Source organism: Podarcis melisellensis, assembly GCF_964234715.1.
Source record: "Podarcis melisellensis genome assembly, chromosome: 1".
Classification (NCBI taxonomy): domain Eukaryota; kingdom Metazoa; phylum Chordata; class Lepidosauria; order Squamata; family Lacertidae; genus Podarcis; species Podarcis melisellensis.
Window position 1 is genome coordinate 74,297,605 of NC_138528.1, and position 26,327 is coordinate 74,323,931.

Below are 26,327 nucleotides of genomic sequence, written 5' to 3' on the forward strand. Positions count from 1 at the left end.
AATATACAACAAAATAATAAGTGACATAACCCCAGCAGACAAAACATAAGAGAAAATCATCTTTAAAAATCATTAAAGCCACCATCTCACCCCATCAAATGCCTGGGAGTAGAGGAAAATCTTGACTTTGGTGCGATGCCTACAGAAGTGATCCAGTGTATGTTTCTATCTGGATTACTTTGCCCCTTCTTTTCCAAGTACATTCCTCTGCTGCTCTGTGAACATTTACAATTCACACATGAAAAAGAGCAGCAGAAGAATAGCTCCAGCTGCGGTGTGCTATACCTCCACAGTTGGAAGCAGCAATGCTTCTGAATACCATACCAGTAGCTGGAAATCACGTGAGGGGAAGGTGCTCTTTCATCTTCTGTTCACTGGTTTCCCACAGGCAAGTGGTTGGCCACTGGGAGAATAGGATGCTGGATCCAGGTACAGAGCCATCAGAGAAGAAAATCAAAGAGTGTGCAATCTGCATGGTGGATTTTCTATATGGAGACCCCATCTGTTGGCCGGATCCAGCAGGCTGTTCTTATATTCTTAAATAAGGTTTCCATGTTTCCTTTGAGCAGGCAATCTTCTTGAACATAATGAGGAATATAGTGGGGGTGTGGTGGGGAGTTAGTACAGAGTTCCAAACATAGAACTCTGTGGTTCTATGGATGGAAAAGCAGCTACAGTTTTAGATAATAAATTTAATTTTTACTGAAGTGATCTGACCTTAGGCAAACACAACAGCAGTTTAAAAAAATCAAGAGTCTGCCTCTGAGGTGCCGACTTCCCTACAAAAACACACAGAAATAGAGCCCTGATCAGAAGCCTCTCTTGGAATGATGCATGGAGTCTACCAGCTGTTCACAGTATGTCAGGAGAGGGGAGGAATGGCGCCAGGTGGTGCAGATGCGCCCTTCTTGGTACAGTTCTACACCACCACCTGTATCAGAATAAAACTGGAACAAATCATTTCATCTCTCCCATATATCCATAGTCTGCTGAATGAGGGCAAGGATTCCCTACAGAGGCACTGATGCAAAACGCTGCTGCACAACAACAGTTAGTAAAGGACCTCTCACCAGCCACACCATTTTTATAATTGTTATTCTGTAGAGAATGCTTCTTTGAGGATTTGGTTTAGGGTGGAAACAAACCACACAGATGTGTCAACTTCATCATAGTTACTGCTCACTTTGAGCAGAGGGCTTTTGTGTGAAGCAGCACAGAGACTTAGTGCTACAGCTTGTTTCCCAATCAGCCTGGCTGCCCGCAGCAATTCCTTTATATCAAGGGACTCATTCCCCCCCCCCAAGCTATGATAAGAAAACAGGAGAAGCGGTAACTGTGCAAACTGAAAATAAAAAAGGAGTGGGGGAGAGGAGTTAAATTTCTAGGAGATTAACATGAGCAAAAAGGAAGTGAGAAAATGTCAAAACCCTCTACCATTTCCAGGCCTAAGGAATGTTGGCGACTGGAAGGAAAATAGCACCTCTAATGCTAATTAACATGAGGCACAAGCCTCTGGGAAGTTCTCCTGCTCAAGTCTTTACTTTTTAAAGAGAATGTCTGCCTCACAGAGCTGTCCAGCTGAGGCTCCTAGCTCACCTTGCTTCTCTGTTGATGGTTAATCCCAGGCCTTGATGGCCAAGATAATCTTTTAACGGGACCTTGTTGCATCAATTTTATATATGTTGCATCAATTTTAATTTATATATTTTACAACCAAATTATAACTAATTATATCATAAGAGAGATTAGAGATACTTGGTATATATTTGCACAATGCAGAGGGTGCCATTCAGAACATGCAATTGGGGAAATCTCCAGGACCAGATGGTTTGACTGCAAGATACTACAAAACGCTGAAGGAATGGTTAATACAACCATTGAAGGAAGTATGCAATGAAATTCTGGAGGGGAAAAAGGCTCCCGAATCGTGGGAAGAGGCATTTATCTCACTTAAACCGAAAACAGAGACTGAGAAGAATCAGGTTAGGAATTACCGCCCTATATCTTTACTGAATGTGGATTATAAAATTTTTGCAGACATTTTGGCAAAAAGACTTAAAAGAGTGCTGTTAGGGGAGATTCACAAGGACCAGACAGGCTTTCTCCCTGGGAGACAGATGTCAGAAAATGTGAGGAACATTATAGACATTTTGGAGTTATTAGAGGTGGACATTAACAGGAAAGCTGTTTTGATTTTTGTGGACGCGGAGAAAGCCTTTGACAACATTTGCTGGAGTTTTATGAAGAAGAATCTCCAAGGGATGGGGGTAGGCCAAGGTTTTGAAAACGGTATAGGTGCAATATACTCTAAACAAAAAGCTAAGTTAATTGTAAACAATGTGGTAACGGAGGAAATACCAATAGAAAAAGGGACACGACAGGGATGCCCAATATCCCCTTTGCTCTTTATATCAGTTCTGGAGGTTTTGTTAAATATGATCAGAAGGGACCAGTTGGTTAAAGGTATTCAGGTCGGAGCCAAAAATTACAAGTTAAGGGCATTTGCAGATGACCTAGTGTTAACTTTGCAACAGCCAGACACTAGTACCAAAAGAGTACTAGAACTAATTGAGATATTTGGTCAAGTAGCAGGATTTAAACTGAACAAACAGAAAACGAAAGTGTTGGGAAAAAACTTAGCAATGGAAGAAAGAGAGAGATTTCAGAGTGAAACAGGGTTGGAAATAACAAAAAAAGTGAAATATCTGGGGGTGAACTTAACATCTAAGAATGTGAATTTATTTAAAGACAATTATGAAAAGTGTTGGACAGAAGTAAAGAAAGATTTAGAAATATGGTCTAGACTGAGACTTTCCTTGTTAGGCCGAATTGCTGTTATTAAGATGAATGTATTGCCTAGAATGTTATTTTTGTTTCAGACGTTACAGATTTTAGACAAGATGGACTGCTTCAAGAAGTGGCAGAAAGACATATCCAAATTTGTCTGGCAGGGCAAAAAGCCCAGAATAAAATTTAAGATTTTAACTGACGCAAAAGATAGAGGGGGCTTTGCCCTGCCGGACTTAAGACTCTATTATGAATCAGCAGCTTTTTGCTGGTTGAAACATTGGCTACTTCTTGAAGATACAGACATTTTGGATTTGGAAGGGTATGATAATAACTTCGGTTGGCATGCATATTTGTGGTATGACAAGGCAAAGGTGTATAAAAGTTTCAAAAACCATATTGTTAGGAAAGCACTATACAATGTTTGGATTCGATATAAAGACTTGTTGGAAAGTAAAACTCCCAGGTGGTTGTCACCAATGGAAGCTAAGGCGGTGAAAAAACTTAATATGGATTCTAAATGGCCAAAATACTGTGAAATCCTAGAACAAGATGGTGAGAAGTTTAAACTTCAGAGTTATGAGAGACTAAAGTTCAAAGTTCGAGACTGGCTACATTACCGTCAGATAAATGAGACATTTAAGCAGGACAGGAAAATAGGATTTCAGAAGGAGAGGTCAAAGTTAGAAACAGAACTGTTAGAATCCAATACTAAGAATTTGTCTAGAATGTATAACTTGCTGTTGAAATGGAATACACAGGATGAAACGGTGAAATCAGCTATGATTAAATGGGCACAGGACATCGGTCATGACATTATGTTTGCTAACTGGGAACAGTTATGGACCACCGGTATTAAATTCACGGCATGTAATGCCTTAAAAGAGAACATAATGAAAATGATTTACAGGTGGTACATGACCCCAGTCAAGCTTGCAAAAATATACCATTTGCCCAATAATAAATGTTGGAAATGTAAAGAGACTGAAGGTACCTTCTACCACCTTTGGTGGACCTGCCCAAAGATTAAAGCCTTCTGGGAAATGATCTATAATGAAATTAAGAAGGTCCATAAATGGACTTTTCCTAAGAAACCTGAGGCTTTTCTCCTGGGCATGGCTGGCCAACTGGTGTCAAAGAAGGACAGGACCTTTTTTATGTACGCTACTACAGCAGCAAGAATTCTTCTGGCAAAGTATTGGAAGATGCAAGAACTACCTACTCTGGAAGAATGGCAGACAAAGGTGACAGACTTCATGGGACTAGCAGAGATGACCGGCAGAATCCGAGATCAGGGGAAAGAGACAGTGGAAGAGGACTGGAAGAAGTTTAAATTATATCTTAAAAACTGTTGTAAAATTGAGGAGTGTTGAGATGTCAAGGGGTAAGAAGTAGAGAAATACAGCTGTAATTATTAAGTTTAAAGAAATTTAATGAAAGGGAATCAACAGATAAACTGATTAAAGGGTTGCTAAAGAACTTTGGAATAAGGATGCAGCGAAAGGGAGGTATGGGGAAGTCGGTATATGTTTAATGTTGTGTATGTTTTTGTTTTGTAATGTGTTTGTCTTTTATTATGTGTTTGAAAAATCAATAAAAAATTTTATTAAAAAATATATATTTTCACAATGCATTTATGTCAGAAGACCCTTTGCATGCCATTTCAAGATCCCACAGCCCCAAGCAAAACCCCTTTCCTTCTACAAGGGCAGTTACATTTATATAGCCATTATACAGCCTGGACTTGAATTAGCTTAGATTAAAATGAGTCCAGTCCGCACTTACATGAATATGCATTTGTGTGTCGGTCTGCAGCAGAGAGAGTGATATATATCATAGACACAGGCTGCAAATACACCAAGCATTTAAAGTACATCATTTCCCCTAAAGAATCCTAAGAACTGTAGTTTGTGAAGGGTGCTAGAAACTAAATCTATGAGGGATAAACTATAGTTCCCAGGATTCTTGGGGTGGGGAAAGAATAATATGCATTCAATGTGTTGTGTGTAGCTCCAGAGCAACTATGTATACAAACAAGCAAAGCCCCTTTACTCTAAGAATGCAAAAAAGTGCAACAGCCACAACAAGGAGACCAGATATGATCCTAAGGCATGTATGTGCTACACATTCAACCCAGCTTCAAGTATATTTGACTGTCATGTTTCTCATCCAAAGGACCCAAGTAAATGCAGTTATGAATACATTACAGTAATTCCTGAGTCTGCAGGGGGTGTGGAAGGGGACAGTTAAACCACAGTCATATGTTAGGTAATATTTACAAACTTCTTGAAGATGTCTTAGGACCTGATCCAAAGAGGCTTGTGATCTAACTAAGGAAAGCAGGGGACGAAAGGAAGGAAAGCCCATCATTGCACCAGCTGTACCACTGCAGCTTTGTTGGCATCCTTCTGTCTCGGGAAACAATGGAAGAGCACACCTTTGGGGGTGAAGTCAAACCATTGGAGAGTTGCAGCTAATTCCAGGTCAACATAGGGTCTGTGGCAAAACAGAAAGTTACCGTATCCCAGCCAGATACCTTCATCATAACAAAGCCATCCTGACTTTCCCCCTGGTGACAGTCAAGCACCAGGGGGCTATAACTAGCAATCTGCAATATCATAAAAGCATCATGCAGTGGAGAAGTGGCTCTGGGACAGATGGGAGAGCCTTCCCAGCATTTAATTGCCTTGAATTTTCTTTGCCTGGAAGGTAAAGGCAAGCGAGAGAATGAAGAAATCTGAACTAATAAAAGCTGCATCGTGCCAACTCCCCAGCTCCATCCACTCTCTGCTGTTTGCTCATGGGCCTCCCTGGCTCTTGGAGAAATGCAAAGTCTTGCTGAATTACCCCTGTGCTTCAGGGACCAGCTCATCAGCATGAAACTTGCCTGGGTGTGTGATTTCTACAGTAAGCAGAGCTTCAGGGGTTGCCATTCTCCCAACAAACCTCAAATGTGGCACATTATTCCCCTCAGTTGCATGTATGTGCGTGCACATGTTTAAAACTGTTCTGCCCTCCCTATGAAGATATGAGCAGCGGGGGGTTCCAGAAATGAGGGATTTATTACGATCAAGGCTTGATGTGCAGTCAAATCAGGCAGTGGCAAATTATGTCAACGAAAAAGCTAGCCCTGCTTCTCCTCCCCACCTTCCCTATTCAGTGTTCTCTAAGATATATAAAAAACAATCAAGGCTGCACTTTTTATCGTTTCCTCCAGGGATATTTTTATCTATAGACATCAGCGTTAGAAGCAAACAATCTGTGCTGATCTAATGAATAAATCCCAGAAAAAGCTATAACTGAATGATGGAATGTAAAAAAGAAAGTAAATAAATAAATAAATAAATAACCAACCCACAACAACAAAAAACAAAGCAGCAGCTGCCTAAAGGTAATGTTCAAGGCTACATACTACAGCCTTTCTAAAGCCAGCCAGAGGTGGATGACCTAATGGATCCTTCCCTAAGAGAACACTGGGATGGACAGGCTTGATCTGTATAGAAAAGTCTTTAACAGAGCACTTGAACTTTTACACTCCAGCAATACAGAATATCTGCTTCGCTGCAGCATCAAACACAATTTGATCCCTACAGTTCACCAAATAAAAGTTAACTGGAGATTCCTTTCGCGGCCATCAATAGCGCATACTGTTATCCAACACATATTTCCTTTCTCTCTTTCTCTCTCTCTCTCTCTCTGTCTGCTAGAAAATCAACTTCTGAGCACACAGGAGTATGTAGCTGTTAAGATTTAATGGCTCTTTCAGGATTCACTTGAAGAAAAAAAAAGATGTCTGCAAGCACTGGCTCCACACTGAGGACAAAGCATAGGCGAAACTGTTCCTGCGAAAAGCTCTGATGCAGGTTTAACTAAGGGCCCTAGGAGAAGACTGGTCAGAATTCTGATTTCCCCTCCATCCTTCACCCCCCTCCCACGTTTGAAATTGTGTGGCATGACACTGTGCATCCCTCACTCCTCCCTTACCAGATACAACTACGCAAGGCACCAGCCATGCTGGGCTACATGCCAGGAGAATTAATGAAGTGGTGTAATAGCTCACATGGAGGCCTAGTGATGGTGCTTAAAATGTATCAGCAAAGCAGGGGATCGCAGAGCTGCTGTGTTGTGTTTATTACATTCACGTCTCTTCCTTTCCATTGATTTCTTTATTAGTGCATTTTAAGGCAGCAACACGGGGCTTTGTTCTGCTCCAGGCTCTGAGGTTTGAATTCCAGCACTACCCACAGATTAGCACGTTTGCCCTCTGAGATTCTAGGCTGGGCTGACAGTGCCATCTGCTACATTACCTGCCTGTTAGCTCCTAACTTGTATGAACCTACAGGGCAATCTAAAATTGGGAAGTGATTTTTTTAAAAAAGAGGGGGGGGGAGAGAATGCTCCAATAGAACTACATAGATTCTTTCATTTGAAAAAGAAGGTGTGAATAGAGCAGAGGCAATGAAAAACAATGAAATGGAGGGTGGCTGACCTTTTAGCCCTTCAAACGTTGCTAGACTACAGCTTCCATCACCTCTGACCATATGACATGCTTCTTGGAGCTGCCACAGTTGTGCTCCAACAGCATAGGGAGGCCACAAGGTCAACATCCCTGCTATGGTGAATCTGACTTAAAATGTGGTTCAGGAGATAAATGGGAGAAGGCCTTCTTGGTAGTGGCTCCCTCCCTGTGGAACGCCCTCCTTTCAGATGTCAAGGAGATAAAGAACTACAGTACGTAACTTTTAGAAAACATCTAAAGGCAGCCCTGTATCAGAAAGTTTTTTTATTTTTGATATTTTACTATGTTTTATATATGCTGTAAGCCGCCCAGAGTGGCTGGGGAAACCCAGCCAGATGGGTGGGGTAGAATCATCATCATCATCATCATCATCATCATCATACCATCTATGGTTCTGCTGCAAGATATGTGTCCAAAGTAGGGATTACCAAATGATGCCCAAATTGCCAAGACACTAACAGTTAAGAATGAGACCAAAGCAGCATAACAGACAGACTAAAGAGACTGACAGGTAAATCCCAAGCAAAGATTAAAATTAATGAGCTTGTTCCCACCCTCTGCTCACCAACATGCTCATAAACTGAATGGGTTCACTGGCTCAAAGGAGCCATGTTGAAGTTTAAGACAGTGACATAATAGTTATTTCCATTGAGCAATGTGTGTGCATTCTGCATAGCCCTCTACATGAAAGATGAAGTGAGCTGGTTAGCATAGCTGCCATTCCAATTTATGTGCTCGTTGAGGGATACTGTATTTTGAACCCAAGGAACCCTCTGTTTTACTCATAGACCCTTCCTAAGTCACCTTCCCCATTTCCATGTCCCTGGATACTCTAATGGTCAGGTTCTCCCACATGACCTCTTTCGTACCTTAAGATTGTGTGTGATCAGAAGCTATTACAACCAGCACCTTCGCAGTGATGGTACCCTCACTGTGGAGCTGCTGGACAAGTCCCACCCATCTTTTCAGGAAATGCATTGTGACTTTTTTTATTCAGGAGGTCTTTTAGCTGCTGTGTTGGAACTGGTTTTATATATGGGGTCCCGCTGCTTGATCTGTGCAGCTGTTTGGTTGTTGTTCTTGTTTTGGTCTTTTGGTGTTTATATGAATGTTGCTTCAGTTGTTACATGTGGATTGCCTTTATTTTTATTGTTATTTTGTAAGCCAACAAGGTCAGTTGGTGGGATATTAAATGTTCTGCATAAGAAGAGTATGTTAACAGAATCCATTTCTGCTGAATGAGTGTTCCAGGCAGCACTTTTGGGGGGGGGGTACTCAAGGGTACACAGTACCAGCACCCTTTTTTCTAGAAGAAAAGCATGGCTTCCAGGTAAATATTTGAGGAACATGCCCTAGAAAAATATGGAAACCCTCTTGCCTCTGTTCTCACCTGGGTTCTGTACCATCCTATGGGCTTGCTGTTACAAGAAGCAAGTTAAATATCAGTAGTACAAACTACAAGTCTCTGCATTTGCTGCTCTGTGTGCCACTGATGCCTACCAGACTGCTTCCTTTCCAGATCTCTTTGCAACCATGAGAAAGAAAGAAAAAATCTTGGAAAGTGCTGCTTACTGGACAACAGCAGTGCGGTCAGTCGAGTTCTTCATTACTACCAGTAGGTGGTGGCAGCGTACAGAGGTTCCATAAATAGCAAGTCTAAATTCCTGGGGGAAACCTGCAATTGAGTCTCCATAGTAGTCTAAACACAAGGGAAAATCTGGCTATTATAGTCTTTGGGGATTTTAAAAGCATATTTAAACAGCTCTGCTTTCTATTTTTAGGTGTTTTGGGTGGGGATTTCTCCTCTGCTGTAGAAACTCATAAATGCATATGCCTGTAGGCTTTTAATGGTTACATTTGAACTGCAATTCATTGTATATATACAGTATGAAACCAGAGGCTTTACCGCAAAGCAAAACAAATCTTTGCTTGTTGTGGTGGTGGTGTGTTGGGTGCTTTAAAAAAAAGGTCTCTTATGTAAGCGTGTGTAGGAAGTTTCATTTATTTACTGCAATGCATGCCACTCTTTCCCACTGTGAGTGGAACAGCGTGTGGAAGCCATCTCACAAAAATTCCAAAGAAATCTCTCCAGGACTTTTGCATTAAAAAACCTCGGATTCCAAGCCTGGAAGCTTGATGCTTATTGTTTTAAGTTAACAAAAAGCAGTGCGGGGAAGGAATGTTTTGTTATAGGTGATTGAGGTTATCAGCATCCCACCTCTTAACAGTCCAAGCTGTTTCTTGTCAAGATGAGATGTGGTTTTCATTTCTGTTAGGAAAATTAACCTCTGGGTTGCACTAGGAAGTACATACTGGATACTTGCTTTTGTGCAGACAATGTACCCTGGCACTGCTGAACTACCAGGAGCCCATCTATATCCTGCCCCCCCTCCACAATACTGCAGAGTCTTCTTAAGATGGGAAGGAATGAATATAGCATAAGAAAAGTCCTGCTGGGTAAGACCAAAGGTCCACATAGACTAGTGTCCTGTTTCCCACAGCAACAACCCACTTGCCTCTGGGCAGCCCACCAACAGCACAGGAGGGCTATAGCCCCCTTCCATGCCACCTGGAGTTCTGATTTGGTCATCAGGACTAGTAGTCACTGACCGGCTAGCCACCTCTGCTTTATGGCCTCATTGCAACTTACCCACAACTTGTTTCAAGCAAACTGTCGCCGACTTGCAGTGACGCCATCCCAAAGTCTGCTATCCGGATGTTATTCTTTTCATCCAGCAATAGGTTTTCTGGTTTTAAATCCCTGTGGCTGTGAAGAGAGGAGCAGGTCATGGGTTAAGACAGAGAGCAGTCCCTACTCCTCAGGCAAAAGCCACCTGGCAAAATATGAGGCTCATTTACTCTGTAATTGCTTCCAATTGATCTCATTGGCTTGGGAGAAAACAAGACCCAAGGGTTACTTCCTGCCACACTTCTCTCTGTTTTATAAAAAAAAGAAAAGAAATGGGGGTGGGAAGATGATACTTTTGAAAAGAGTTATGGGATTGGGATAGATATCCTCTTGGAGCACTTTCCCGTCCTGTGATTCTCAATTGTAAGACTGTACAGGAGATGGGTTGGTTTGCTGAGGATTTTCTCAATGGTCCTGGAAGAGTAGCCAAGAACCTACCCTTTCTTAAGGAGACTGACCCAAACTCCTGGGCTCTTCTGGAAGGAGAGACCTTCACTGGGAATAAAGGCTTAGCATCTCTCTGGAAGATTTTGGGATGTCTGCTCTGAGCCTCCACCTATGCTCCACCTGGTACATGTGTATGTAAGTGCAGATATTACAAAACGCCAGTAAGTCTCCCTTGACATTATTCCAAAGGAAACCAAACCTGGGCAGCACTGGACACCAAGAGTTCTCTCCATTTGTTGAACCGGGGAGTGCAAATCAAATCAAAAGTAGCAATTCAGGATGTTGATGGATTTGGCTTGCTTATAACAGCGACCAGATGATGACAGCATGATCTATGCCCACTCTAGCTGATGAAAAGAAAACAAGGAAGATTGCTACCATTATCAGTGCCCCTTCCAACACCACCCATCTCAAATAGACAATCCTTGGTGCTGACTATCCACTATGAGTGCTATTCCCAGCTTTTCTTTTCAGGGAATGATAGTTGAGTGGCTGGTCGCTCTGCAGCTCCAGGATCAGTTGGATGTTGCCTTTCTCACTTTGACCTTAAAGGCTTGCCTACACTTCCATTTCTCTTGCTGCACCCCAGAAGAAACCTACTCCTTACTGCTGAATCGGAGCAAACGTCAATTGGGTTTTCTGCAGACTGACATTTGCTCAAATTCAGCAACAAAGAGAGAGTTCACCCAGGGAAAGTGGCAGGGCAAATGGAAAACTGCTTGGACCCATGCCTAGAATGCACAGGTCAAGCGAAAAACTCTCAGACCCATGCTTTCTAGGCAGGGGGGAAAACAAAGTGTGGATGAGCTCTGAGCTTGCTGGTCATGAGTTTGAGGCAAGGAAAGAAGGGCTACCCTTATGCTATTCATATAATCAGTTATCAGTAATCAATATATATTCACATATGCTCACACATAATCAGGGCTTACAGTATTTTTATAATCCATTTTGAATCAAAGGAAAGCTTTTGCCTTAGCTAACTGCTTGGAACAGCAACTTTAGAACCGACCTTTCCCCTAGAAACATCCTTGTACCCTGAACAAAGGGGAAGACATGAATCAGAGACACTGGTACAAAATCCCCCTCAAATGCAGGCTAAATTAATCCACAGATCAGGAAGGGCCAAACCACAAAAACTCCAAAACTCCCTGTTCTGTCAGAACTAGGGAAAAGGTCAGATTGTGCATCATTTGTGCATCATTTGTGCAGACAACGGAAAGCAGAAGTTGGGAGTAGAACTCTGTGCTTGACCAGGAGCTGAGAGCATGGCAAGAAGCACGCTAATTGGCTAATTTTTGCTGGCGTTCGTGACTGTCTCATGATTGTCTCATGATCTGTGATTTGCTCAGGTATAAAGACCTCAGGATTTGTGTTTCTCGGGGTCCCAGTCCTTTTGGAAGAGATTCCAACTGGGTCCTTATTGCTCAGCAATAAAACCTCACCTTCTCTTTCTCCAGGCTGTGTCTGCCTGATCCTTGTTCGCTCTAAGTGGAACAAGTGGAATGTTCACTTTCACGTGCTACAAGTTCACTCATAGTAACTGCATCCCATTGCTCCTGGCAGGACACCTAGCAGCCTTTGATAACTTTGACTACTAGGATTCTTGAGGTTGGGACCCAATAGGTTGTCATAGAACACTGACTCCACTCTTTCCATGTAGGAAGATTATTATAAAGAGTATGACTGACTTGAAATTATTTATTTGACTTTTGGTTTGGAATAGTCAAAACACACTTCAGCTTTTCAATGTGGTTTCCACAGCAGGCTCAGTACCAACACCCCTTTTCTCGTAAGTCCTGGACATCTTGGAGTGAGCTGTGAAAAAGTCCTAGTGATTTTTTAAAAGTCTACAGGGAGCTTCGCAGTGCCTGGGCTAGCCCATCCCAGTTCGATGAAGCTGCACACTTGGACATGAAAATAGAAGCTTAACAAAAATGTAGCTCAGAATAATGAGCAGTTGCTAGTCATCCCTTGAGAACATCCCTGCAAGGTTCCACAGTGCTCGACTCATCCTCTCAGGGTGAAATTTATATCTGTCTAGATAGCAACACTGCCTTCTAAAAAAATAAGTTTGTTTATTGTTTTTTCTGCATTACGGAAATTATTGGGGTAAAAACGACTATTTAATGAATTGGTGAACATTAACAAAAAAGAAAAAAAAGAACTTAAAACCAGTGGTGTGTAACTGTTAGAAGTCAGATTTCCTCAGGGGTAATCCTTTGGTGGGCAGAGCCAGAGCCAGTGACCATCAGAGCCAGAGACAAAAATTAACTAATTTCACACTGGCTTCCATAGCTGCCAATGTTATGGGGCTCTGGTCCCTTGCCCCCCTAAAACATTTAGGGAGAATGGGCCTGCCCAATATTTTCTGCAAGTTGGCACCTCCCTCCCTCTCTTGGGCAGCCACCTCCTCCGCAGCCGGGTGCCACCCTCTTTTCCTGGCTTGTCTCCCAGCTTCCAGTGTCATTTCCAAGCAGGGCAGCTGAGGAAGGGAAGGCAGGCCAGCAGGAGAGGCGAGCGGGTGGGGATGGGGGCTAATGGGCAGAAACTTCTTGCATGGGGGGCAGGGGGTGAGAGGCAAGCAGGTGGGAGGAAGGGGAGGTCTGGGCCCAGTTGCACACGGCAGAGGAAGGTGCGCTCCACAGAAGTGTGGGAATGCAGGGAGGAGTGTGGGTGGGTGTCCTCCCCAAATTTTATTCAAGTTGGTGTCAGTAATGGCTTCCTCATATTATTATTATCAACCCTATGCAAGTCTACTCAGAGGTAAGTCCCACTGGGTTTAAAGGAATTCTCACATAAGTACACCATTTAAAAAAATAAAATAAAAAGGGAAAAACCAGAACTACATAGCTGCTGATCTGGAAAGCAAGTCAAAGTAATTGCTTTCAGACTGGTGTGCTACACACACACACACACACACACACACACATAAAAACACACATGAAACCTAACAATTTCTTCCCAGAAATCCCCCCAACCCCCATCAAATGCTGTTTTTTTTTAAGCCATCCATTTCTTTTTATCAGATAAATTATTTCAAGCAAACTGCTGTGGACTTGCAGTGACACCATCCCAAAGTCTGCTACATGGCTGCCCCCTCCAGTTGTTCTGAAACTACATAGACAATGTGGGGGGGGGGAGACAAGGAGGAAATGAGCAGGAAGGAAGGAACAGAAATGGGGCAGAAAAATGGGGCAGCTCCCCCCTCCTTTTTGTTTTGCGGAGGGCTGCATAAAATGATGGAGGGGTTCCATATGGCTTCCCCACCTGCGCTAGGATCATAAGAAGAGCCTCTTGGAGCATGTCAGTGGTCCATCTAGCCCAGCATCCTGTTTTCACAGAGGCCAACCAGATGCCTGTGGGAAGCACCCAGGCAGGGCCTGAGTGCAACAATACTCTGCCCACCTGTGATTCCCAGAAACTGGTATTCAGATGCTTCAAAGCCTTACTTTTGGGAAAGGGGGAGCAGATATTGAAGATCACAAGGGCATATCATGTGACAAGCATGATGTCAAATTTATGGTTTTTCTGTGCACATACATTTCTGTAGTGAGGAATGTTTGGAGCAATTTTCAGTCAAGAAACAATACACAGTACTGATTTTCATATATTGTCACAGTAAATGGCACAGCTCAAATGTGTTCTGCTGATGCCTCAGATAATCATTTACCCGTGACAAACTAGGAATGCGGACATGTGCTAAGGTAAGTTCAGCTCAAAGCAGAACTATTATTATTATTATATATAAAACATCTACATTGTCTCCCGCCCCCGTCTCTATTTGCTAAAAACCAACATAAAAGGCAGAGAGATTAGTGGAGCAATGGATGTTAGATGCAATTTCTTTAAGCGTCCAACAGCCTGGATGATCTAATTAATATGGAAAAAGAACCCCCTTGTGCTAAAGTGAAAGAAAACAAAAGCAAAACCCCACAACATGTGCTAATTGCTCAGCATTTAATGGAACATTGCAGGGTAAATGAACTTCATTTGGTTCCTTTCCAGCTGATCTCTCTGGTTCCATGTCTTACATGATAGGTGTCACCTCCTCGGTCTGTAGGTGAAAGAGGACACAATACCCTTTCATTGTTCTAGAGACTGAAATGTCCCTGGGGCTTTCTACACATTGCCTGGAAAGGAGGATTAAATAAGGCAGTGGCTTTGGTGAACGAGTGAGGGAAAGTGCTTCATACAGAGCCACATATGCCAACAGGGAAGATGAAAGAAGAAGAACTGTGCAGTACACCAGATATCAGAAATGTTGTTCCAGCCCCATTTAGAATGGCAGCTAACAAAGGCTGAGGATAGTAGATTTGCAGATCCTTCCTGAAGCATGGCTCCTAAAAGGATATTTCTGTAAGTATGTGGGCATGCATGTATGGAGTGCATATATGTGTGTGGGGAGGGGGAAGCAAAAAACTCCCTGATCATGAAATCTTAAGGTGCATAGTCCAGAAAGTGGAGGCTTTTTCCTGCATTGCACACATCACAGTATATAATCAAATTGCACAAATGGATCTATGAGTACTCCTGCAATATGATACAAAGTTTGATTTTATTTTGAATCAGACTAATGGTCCATCTATCCTACCCCTGTCAACTTTGACCAGAAGCCTTCTATAATTATCTCTCCAAGAAGTCAGACAGAAGTCTTAAAAGGAACATAGGAATCACAGAATCCTAGAATTACAGAGTTGGAAGGGACCACAAGGGTCATCTAGTCCACCCCTCTGCAATGCAGGAATCCTCTTGCCTAACGCGGGGCTTGAACCCACGACCCTGAGATGGATGTTTTAGCGCGGCAGCACCTACACGTTGGAACTCCCTGTCTGTTGACACCAGGCAAGTGCCTTCCCTGTACTCCTTTGAGCACCTGCTTAAAACATTCTTGTTTAGGTAGGTCTATCCAGACACATAGATGTTGATGTGCTTTAATCTTTTACAGTTCATTTTAATTATCTTTTAAATGTTTTAAATTACTTGTTTTTAACTGGGGGGTTTTCTGATAATTTAAAGATTTATTGTAAACCATTCAGGGGCGTTAATACAATAAAAATAAATAAAGATAACAAAAAAAGAGAGATGTTTTCTGCTTCCACAGCCTGCTTCCATAGCCTACTGATCTGTAATGTTCTGAGCAGATGATGTGGTCTCAATGAGAGAAACCATCTTGTAGTGGTAGTCAATTGATAAATGTCTGTACAATGTTGGAAGGGGTGTGTGGAGCCAAGCGCCTTGTGTTGCATAGAGACTGGCCTTTGCTCCATGTAGTGGAACTGCCTTAAGTCTCTTTCTAAATGATGCTTAACATTTTGTGAACATCTCAGACTCTTTGACTCAAAAGTCTGAATTCTCTTTTAATAAAAGGTATGTGCGTACGCAGTGGCATTTTACAACAAGTTACAGCTTGCAGAATCAAAAGCAGCTCTTTTCGTGTTGCTACTGTAGTACCCTGCCATACGGCTTCTAAATCAGTCCCCTCCTTTTAGTGAGAAGGATGCAAACAAAGCTCTTATTCCTTTTTCGTTTGCCCCCACATGAACACATACACAAAGATTACTACGAATCCTGCCTGTATATCTCAGCAGACATGGCCTCAGGCAATGGAAAGGGAAGAGGCTCAAGTAATTGTCATTTATCAATATTCATGCAAAATCCTGTATCACCCTCTCCAAGTGCTCCCCCCTAATAACCTCTCATAACCCAAATAAAAGTAAGATGAAAACAGAATCCTGCAACTCATTACCAGAGGGAAATTCCTCTCAATGTTTTCCCTCCCCTATGGAATAATTGGCATTATTTATTACCACTGAAGCCTAATCAGGTTTGCCATGGGGCCTTTCCTGTAATCATACTTTTATTTGTCAGCACTGCAAAACCAGAAGGGAAAAGCCAACACACTCACACAAACAGAAGCTGGACCAATCGCTGTGCTGCTTGATGATGTCACAGCCAGCCAATCCTGACTCCTTTAGCTGTTCTCCCTGCTCTTCCATGCAGACTCCTCTTAGTGCTGTGTGGAGTTTTTACTTCTTTTCTCACAAGAGGGAATGCCTTCAGAGGAAATCTAAAACTGGGGCTCCTCCTCCCTCACAGAGCTCCCTCAGGTTCTAAAACACCATTCCCTGTCAGCTCAGCTACCTGATGCAAAGGAAACTAAAAGAGCTCTGGCCTCTCCCCGCCATTGATTCACCTAATGGGATGCTTATCTCCCAAGGCTGGGCAGTGTTTTTAAAACAAGATGCTGATCCAATGTGCCAGGAAGAATATGGTTTTCCAGGTGACCAACCAATGTTGGATATGTATGTGCATTGTTCCTTTAAATGCTCTCATTTCAAAGTAATTTGGGCCAGTGCTTGAATGACAGACCAGCACTGGGTTGTCAGCTTTTATCCACTTACTGGGAACGTTGTCACTATCTTAATATATATTTGCAAGTTAACATGCATGATGCAAAACTGGACGTGCCTATTTTTTACCTCTGGGTGCTTCGAAGTCTTGGGCAACCATCCTGTGGCAAGGCAATAAATCACAGGAGTAGAGTCACTTTGGGCCTCATTTGCTGTGCTTTCTGTAGTGAGGGAGGCCTTGCTTGGGAAGGCAGTTCTCTCACCCTTGTAACCCATGAATTGCTCTCTCGGCAAGCTGATCCAAAGATAGAGGATATTCCTGTTAGCCCCAGATTTGACCTCTCAAGTCTGCTGGTCAAGCCATTTCCCTAAGGATCCCCCATGTTCAAATAACTGCACATGAACACAGCAGCTGGAGATGAAAGCGCACCAGGCACCCTAATGTTACAAGCTGCAACTTATGCTACAAGCTTGCAATGTTACAAGCTTTCCCAGACAGTGGGGAAATGTTTTAGTCTCAATACCCAAGGTGTCACTGGATTTAAAATTAAAACTTATACAACAGAAAATAATATTTTGAGTTTATGGGACTCCTTTACAGTTGTATATATAAAAAAGGGTTAGCTAAGATAGCTCAGTGTTTGAGATGTAGCAAGGCAATGCCTCCCTGAAACATATGTTTGTACAGTGTTCTACACTTTTTACGTTTTGTGAGAAAGTGCTGGACTGTGTAACAATGACTGTGCAGGAAAAGTCAAATCTTTCAGGGAAAAATATTCTATTGAACTATATACCTGCAGTGTGGAAATTATCAATGGGACAACGAAAATGGACTTTGTGTGCCTTAATGGAGGCCAAGAGACTGATATTGATGAACTAGAAAAATATAGATATGATACCCTTTAATCAATGGATTGATGATATGACATCACTCACAACCTATGAACAAAATGCTTGCAGGTGCAGACTTTGCTTGGATAAGTATGATAATATTTGGAAGGGCTTAAACAAAATGTAATAGGCTATTAACATTTACGGTATATATGTATTAGGATAACACCACACTACCAATTTTATATAAGAATATATATATTTGTTGTTGTTTAGTCGTGACCGACTCTTCGTGACCCCATGGACCATATATAGTTTTTAATATTTGTCTTTGTTGTTGTTGCCCCTTCACTTTTCCTTATTTTTTCTGTATCACTTTATTTATTTTAATTGAAATCACTTCAATACAATATAAATATTATTTTTTTAAAATAGGAGTGGGCAATGACCGCTCCCCGCTTAAAACGCGGGGGAGGCGCCCTTTGCGTGGACGCGCGCAGCCCTAGGTCTGGAGCGGCCCCATCAGCATAGGCTTGGCTTCGCCTTCCCTCAGGCGGGATACCTGGAGGTCTCCGCCTACCTCAGTCAGTTGTCCAATCCCACCTGGGGGAAGCATTGCCAAGGAGACCAGGCCAGGTAGGGGAGGGATTACCTGCCCACACAATAGAGGTAGGATCTTACCTAGGAATCCTCACTTGGCTCCAGAGCTTCTCCCACCCTACCCACCCTCAGTTAATGTCTTCTTTTGCAGGTTAACTTTTATTCACAGGTATGCGGGCGCTGCTATGTTAAGGTCGCTGTTAAAGGGCTGGAAAGGAATTTCCCTGCATTGGCAGGTTTCGCCTTTCCCGTAGCAAAACGTCACAACTTTGGCGGTATCAGGCCTTGGGCGGAATCCTTTAGTCCATCTTCCTCTTTGCGGCAGTGATGCCAGGGTTCCCCGTTAAAGGGGTTTCTGAAGGGAGGCTTTGACCGTACGACGAAAGGTTGTCATTGCTCTCCCCTGCGGTGGCGGCATAACGGGGGCGGCTATCTCTGCTTGAACATATGTTCTCCAGAACTGGCCTATCCCCCACACACTGGATAACCCTGAAGCTCCCTAGGTCCCCGGCTGGGGACTGGGTAGGGAGAACGCCCATTGCCTGAGCCAAGGTCTACCCACATTTGAAATTTAATAAAGTTGTGGCCAATTTAATCCCATAGCACGTTGTTTTGAGTCGTTATTCCACATGACGGGAGGGACCGCTCGGGATCTGGGGACTCTGCCTTTCCACGCAAATAACTTCTTGTTTCAGGAAGCCTTTGGTTATCATCATTATGCTGATCCTACTGATTTTTGATGTTGCTGGTATCATTTTTTTAATTGAAAGAATAAGCTCACTTGGAGGAAAGTCAGGAAACTCTTTAAAACAAAATCTTTGCATTGACCCAAACCATGAGTGGATAAACTTTTTCATTCAGAGACTGTTTTGCCAATTTAACATTGGCCAGTGGGGTGTGACCAAGAGAACACAGTCTGCAAGTGCTCTCTCTCTCTCTTCTCTCTCTCTCTCTCTTTCCTATGCTGCACACACATTAAATTTGTCCCACTGTTAGCTCTGATCAGATTTTTGAAGCAGTACAGACCCCTGCAAACTTTGTTTACTAGCAGCAGAAATTTCAGCATGGCCATGACTGGACAACCAAGCAGAGTAGAAGATTTGTAATCTTGTCAGCCCCTGACTGGCATTTAAAACCGCAAATTATAATGCCCCTCTCCCAAACTAATCCATGCTCCCTGCCACCCAAACTGCCTATTTCCAGTTTTTTATTATGAAGTGTCATAAGCAGCACCATCCTGGGAACTGCAAGGCTCTCACACAGTGACAATACCAGGTGACAGAATAACACAAATAGTTAAGGTTGTAACAAAAAGAGCTTTCCCTCACCAACCAATGACTGCAAGACAGAATCTATTTCCTTGAAATCTGCTCCAATCAGACTTAAGAGTTGACAGGAAAGTACAGGAAAGAGTTAACAGGAAAGTATCCTAGGAGTGGACGGCAATGTTCCAGCTCAGCTTCTGTGGCAGGGTACAGGCAACTAGATTGTTCAACCTGTAATTGGGTTCACATCCATGTTCAGTCCTGTTCTGACTAAATGGCCTGGGCAAGTTACTGGCCCTCAGTCTCAACCTGCATAAAACAACTCTGTCTAGAACAATGGTAAAACAGAACAAGACCATATGAGGACATGGCTAGAATATTTCTCTGTTCAAAACTGGAAGGAGGGTGGAGAGCAGAGAGGGCTGGCCTGGGCCATAGGGCAAGTTGACTTAGATCTCCAAGGTCAAACCCCATTACTTTCAACTCAACTGTACCACCTCTGCCAAGCAACAACTTGAAAAACAACAACAACCCCATGGCTTATTAAACTAAGGCACCTTTGATCATGTAAGTAATAACCTGCAGGCCATTTGTTAACTGTGGAACTGTAAGTGTCTGCTAGACTGATGAAGTATCAGTCTAAAGGACTTATGAGTTTGGTCATATAGTTTAATAAGGAAAAATCTCTCGGCCTGATCCAGCGGCTACCAAAGTAAGTGGGACTCTCTCCATTAATTTTAATGAGTTTCAGATTGGACCCTCAAGCTGTTATTGATTTCCGTCAGCTCTCCCTTGTGCTCTGTTGACTGTTATAAACCCATCTGTGCTACTTGCCTATTTTCTCTGGACTTGGCATTCAATCTACCCCATAACCTGTCGCCACTCTTTTCTGTGAGCTAGTCTACACTTGTAGTTTAGTGCAACCCAAAGCTTGTGTGGTGTGGATTCACAATGCATGCAGCACCTCTAGACTGTCAGGAAACTACCCCTTGTTGCTTTTTAAGAAGCAAACCCTGTGCTCCGAAATCAATAAGATATTCTTTATCAGAAAAGGTCTGCCCCTCCTATGCTTCTTCTGCACATGACTCGCTTGCCTGAAATACCCCCCAAAATACCCCTTTACTCTCCCTCTCCCCAATCTCATGGAGGAATGTGCAACTGTACAAAAATCATGCTGTAGCTTTATGCAAATGTGTAAGCAGCCCTGCATCATAACACAAACCTGGAGGAAAATAATTTTGACTGGGCAGACCAAGGCATTGAAGGAAAATGAGCTGAGGACACAGGAACCGATCAGAAAGGAAAATCATGATAGAAGGGCAACTTTTCTGTCATCACTCACTTACGTATTGTAAGTTTGGGTGAAAATCACTCTATTTCGAAGTGGTACAGTTTAAACACAAACACAACTTCCAGATATACATCAAAATCTGCACTCAGATCCTCTTCTTCCTCAGCCCACCCTACATGCAGATGTTGCAGCTCAGCTACAGATTAGTGTTGCAATCCAGTACACATTTTGGTGTAAGCTGAACTACAATATTTGCTTCTGAATAACGATGCACAAGGTTGTGCTGCACATCAACTCAACAACAAGCTTTACATTCTACCTATGCTTTATTTCCTTTCCCTGTCAAAAGAAAGATCCAGCCCATCTATATAGAAGTCTGCCTTTAAGACAATGAGGCTCCCCTTTTTGTTATGGGTATATCAGGACTGTAGTCATTCAAGGAGTGTCTTTATAATCATTGCACATTTATTACAAGGCATCAGCAGTGGTTATGCAATGCACACTCTTCATCTTGCTGTAGCCTTTACCCTATCAGATTTAAGGATTTTAATGCCATCCCTACTGAGAAAGAGCCTTACATCCAATATGTAAATCACCGTTCACAGCCAATCAAATCTTAGGAAACAACATTACTGAGAAATAAATGTATGGTTATGGGTCAGTAGCTGAACAGAAACTTTGCATTCCAATTGGTGGCAAAAACTCAATTTCAGTGTAATTTAAAAATTACTCAAACTTGTTAAAGCCCTAAGTGGAAACTGGTTCAATTTAAAACATGGCCTGCAAGTTAACAGGTTAAACCACACTCAACAATTAAATCATCCAAGTGGGTATCAATAACAGACTGATAAAAGAAAATTACTCCCTGCTGGAAAAGAAATTAAAGGGAATAGTGAATCGAATGCCCAGAAGGGGTCTAGGCAAGGCTGCCAAACACCAGAAGGTTTTCTATAACCCAAGGATGCCATAAAATGAGTTTGTTGAATTGGTAATTGTCCCAGGTTTCTTCAGGGAGAGGGCGCAATATGACACATATTATTCTTATTTATTGGCAAATGCCCCCAAGATCCTTATAAATTAAGCTGCCGATTCCACTGGGCTTTGGTTTTTCCCAGTTAAAGTGTTCACTGTAAATGAATGTGACAGTAGGTGTCTCCCTGTCTTCAAGCTCACCATGGGGAAAAAAGGTTTAATCAGATATGAACCACTCATCATACTGCATATTACTGAACGCGACCAAAGAAAGGCCATGGACAGCCTTCAGTGAAAGCACGTGTGTTATCAGCGTATCTAGACAGTAATAGGGGCTGGCAGCTGCATGCACACAGTACAGGAGATTCCAAGCCTTACCAGTGACTAGCTAATGGCTTGTAAAAAGCCAAAGAGCTTTCAGTGACCTAGAGGCTGATCTGCTATATAATCTTATGCCATAAATATCATATATTATGCCATAAATATCATATAATATTATCATTCCCTTTAATAGCGAACAGGTGGTTGGGCACTGAAAAGATTGGAACCAAAACAGGCCTACTGAGAACAAAATGAGGGTATTACCATGACGGACAAATTTGGAGGTATACAGAAGTAAAGCAAAAGTTTAAAACACCCCCCAAAAGAAGGGTCTGCCCTGCAAAACAGCACAATGAGAGCCACAGAGCTTTGAGTGTCTGCTTATAGCGCCCTGGAGGAGGACATAGAGCGTTGGCTCCTTGATCAGAGGCAATACTATTGCTGGGTAAGGACACACTGCCACCTTTTCTTGAAGGTACCACTTGTATGCCATGTACCTTATGCAGCTTTACTTACCAGATTGAATGACTATGACAGAAGTCTAAAGCGGAGATGATTTGTCTGAAAAACTTCCTGGCTTCTTTTGGCGTTAATCTTCCTTTCTTTACAAGATAGTCAAAGAGCTCTCCACCAGACACATGTTCTAGCACCAAATATCTAAAACAAGACAGGAAAAATATATTTGTTTATATGCGATCAAGCAGATGTGTTAAACATACACACCCATGCATAAATGTCTGCATAATAACCAATAGGCAACTTTCTCTAGAGGCAGCAAAGTGAGACAATGTGTTAGTGCCCTTGTACGTTTTTAGCTACAAGTGAATGTGGAGTTCTTAGATATCTCTTGGAATATAGGCTTTAAAACAACAAGAACAGATGACTTCATTGCTCCCAGTATCCTTTTTAATTGATCTCCAATGCTTAAAGATAAGGTAAAGGTAAAGGTACCCCTGCCCGTACGGGCCAGTCTTGACAGACTCTGGGGTTGTGCGCCCATCTCACTTAAGAGGCCAGGGGCCAGCGCTGTCCGGAGACACTTCCGGGTCACGTGGCCAGCGTGACAAAGCTGCATCTGGCGAGCCAGAGCCGCACACGGAAACGCCATTTACCTTCCCGCTGGTAAGCGGTCCCTATTTATCTACTTGTACCCGGAGGTGCTTTCGAACTGCTAGGATGGCAGGCGCTGGGACCGAGCAGCGGGAGCGCACCCCGCCGCAGGGATTCGAACCGCCGACCTTTCGATCGGCAAGTCCTAGGCACTGAGGCTTTAACCCACAGCACCACCTGCGTCCCCTAATGCTTAAAGATACATTCTGCCTAAAAGGACCATGGATAGTGATCTACCTATCGGGCAGTATGTACGGTAACTAAACAGTTCTGCTAGAGCAATGACTTTTAGGCACACAGTGGAACTTTGCTGCCCTCTCTTCTCCCCGCTTGCCTCTGTACATGCCCAGTACATCTGCCCTGGAGCATTGGGGGAACCCCCTAAACTGATTTAGGGGACACATGAGAAAAGGAGAGGGTCTGGAAGTTCCATTACACAGCTAAAACTCTTTGCACAAGAGAAACAATTTAGCTGGATACCGCCCAGTATCTTCTAAAATAACACTGCTGGAATTAATATCAATGCACATTTAAACTCCATATTCAGTGACATGAAGTTCCGATTTGCAACCACATTAACAGTAAAATTGTTTGCAAACTAAAAAATGATAATGTGACAGCAAATTTCCAACTTTCAGACTTAGAGGTAGGTGACTAAGAAAACATTTGCAGTTATTTTGTATTGTTTTGAGGTGCTCTGAAAAGCATTGATTCTTCTGTAAATTTAGTCCCATCAAAACTGACTTATGCAAGAGGCAATTAAGGAAAAGAATAAAGAATTACCAGGATGCTTTTAATATTTGGTGACTGCAAGATTATTATATACAATGTACCATATATACAGATTGTTTTGCTTTTTAATTTTTGAGATTTTCATTTATAAGCCACTAGAGTGTGATTTTATCATTGAAAGGCAGGATAAAAATATCCAAATATAGAAAGTATAAATAAATGATTAGATGCAAAATTATCATATGGAAGACAAAGTTCACGAGTGAAGAACAACAAAAGTATCGGGATAGTTCTGACTCAAAAAAGTTAACAAGTGGTGTAGGAGTTAAAGCATGTTAGAAAATCACTTCTTTTCATGAAATATGGAATGAAGAAGAATCAGGTAAAAGCAAATAATGGAAACTCTTGTGCACTGTCATCCATTGCATATTTACTTATATCCAATCAAACTTACTCTGAAATAAAAATGTATAGGGTACCACGGTGTGTGTTGTGATAACAGATGTTTTTTCTTATTGGAAATAGCTTCATTTGTGTGTTATTGTATATAAGGATGGTGATGCATCGCAATCAATTTTTAAAAGCAACATTAAAAGGGATAATGGGGCAATTGCTGTTTGGTAGAGGTAGATATCTGGTCTGCCAAGTCTAGTACTTTCTGCTCTGCTAGCAGCTCCCCAGTGTCTGCTATCTTTTGACTACAGATGCTGGAGATCACACCAGGGACCTTATGCATGGTCTAACCTCTAAATTATTCACTTAATTTTAGAACCATCTTTCAGGAAAACATCAAACTGTGATAGATATCAAGAGTGTGTCTCTATCTGCTTAAAGGAACTATGTGATCAGTTTCCTTCACAATCAGATATTGTGAAACCAAAGGTTTGCTATGTGAAGCTAAACCAAGCCAATAGGTTTAGTCAAGTGGGGCTTAGATACAAGTGGTGCCAAACCGTTCCCAGATTACCATGCTGTCATCATGGGAAAGAATTCCTGTCCTGGGTGCAACTACGCAGAAGTGACTCCAGAATCTTTAGTTATAACCCTTTTTTAATAGCATCTATGGTATAAGATGGGACGCGGGTGGCGCTGTGGGTTAAAGCCTCAGCGCCTAGGACTTGCTGATCGAAAGGTCGGCGGTTCGAATCCCCGTGGTGGGGTGCGCTCCTGTCGCTCGGTCCCAGCGCCTGCCAACCTAGCAGTTTGAAAGCACCCCCGGGTGCAAGTAGATAAATAGGGACCGCTTACTAGCGGGAAGGTAAACAGCGTTCCGTGTGCTGTGCTGGCTCGCCAGATGCAGCTTGTCACGCTGGCCACGTGACCCGGAAGTGTCTGCGGACAGCGCTGGCTCCCGACCTCTAGAGTGAGATGAGCGCACAACCCTAGAGTCTGTCAAGACTGGCCTGTACGGGCAGGGGTACCTTTACCTTTTTATGGTATAAGATGGGCCTAGAATGCCATGCTTGGACAATGTGGTGCTTGATTCATTTTTCTGCTATGAAACTCTGTAGGGAACAGGTTATTGTCCAAGTCTGGATCTAGTGACATCTGGCAAATCTAGTGGTATGTCCAATATTAGCTTTCTAATTAGGGACTTGGATAACTCATTCTTTCTGCTGTGGACAGCTGATGTTTTGGACAGGGTAAAGCCGTAGGACAAAACTGTATGTAGCTTAAGGTATAATACTAATTTAGATACAACACCATTCATATATAAAGATGTGCAGACATGCAGACAGATGCCCTCCATTACACAGACTTCAAATGCCCAAGTTCAGAAAATTACAAGTCTAGCATTTTTCTCACCCACAGTAGGAACAGCACAGCAAATTTATTTATTTATCAACTTTCACTTATTAAAAATGCCTCAGTATGCAGCACCAACATCTTGAATGAAAAGTAAAACAAACTGAGGGGCAGAGATAATTCAGAGGGTTATTTATTTTTGTTCACCACCCAGAAGCGTCAGAGACAGTAATGGAAACAAATGGAGTAAGACATTTTTAAAAGATTGGTGCTCTTGTCTCGTCAGGGGAAGCAAGAGGAGCACAGAGACAATGTATTCTGTGCTAACAGCTCTGCTAACATGAGGAGAGTGGCAGACTTGTTTGTTAAGCAATGCTCAAGGTGCAAGAGCTGATACACAGAGGAGGTTTTCTGTGTAATGCAACATCTCAAATACTCCGGTCCTAAATTACTAGTGCACCAGAGACACTAACAGAAGCTATTCCTTCGCATTCAATCAATTCCCTTCAAGATTGCCTCCACCAGATGGCTTTGATTAAACAGCCTTACTTTAGTACCCAACTCCTGCTCCATGCTCTTGGATTGAATTAAACTCAATCCAACCCGGGAATGGGAATATAAACATATTTACCAAATACTTCTAACTAGAGCTATTAACTACAAGTTT

General features: G+C 42.5%; 1 protein-coding gene across 15 annotated transcripts in view; it reads right to left on the reverse strand.

Annotated features, from left to right (window-relative positions):
* Nucleotides 1-26,327, reverse strand: part of BRSK2 (BR serine/threonine kinase 2) — a 402,463-nt gene that overhangs the window by 82,078 nt on the left and 294,058 nt on the right. For all 15 annotated transcript variants that reach the window (XM_081903613.1, XM_081903619.1, XM_081903615.1 and 12 more), the window contains exons 4-5: nucleotides 22,589-22,729; nucleotides 9,957-10,073 (exon numbers count right to left, since the gene is read on the reverse strand). In XM_081903613.1, the coding sequence (XP_081759739.1) occupies nucleotides 9,957-10,073; nucleotides 22,589-22,729 (258 nt within the window). The remainder of the gene's footprint in view (nucleotides 1-9,956; nucleotides 10,074-22,588; nucleotides 22,730-26,327) is intronic.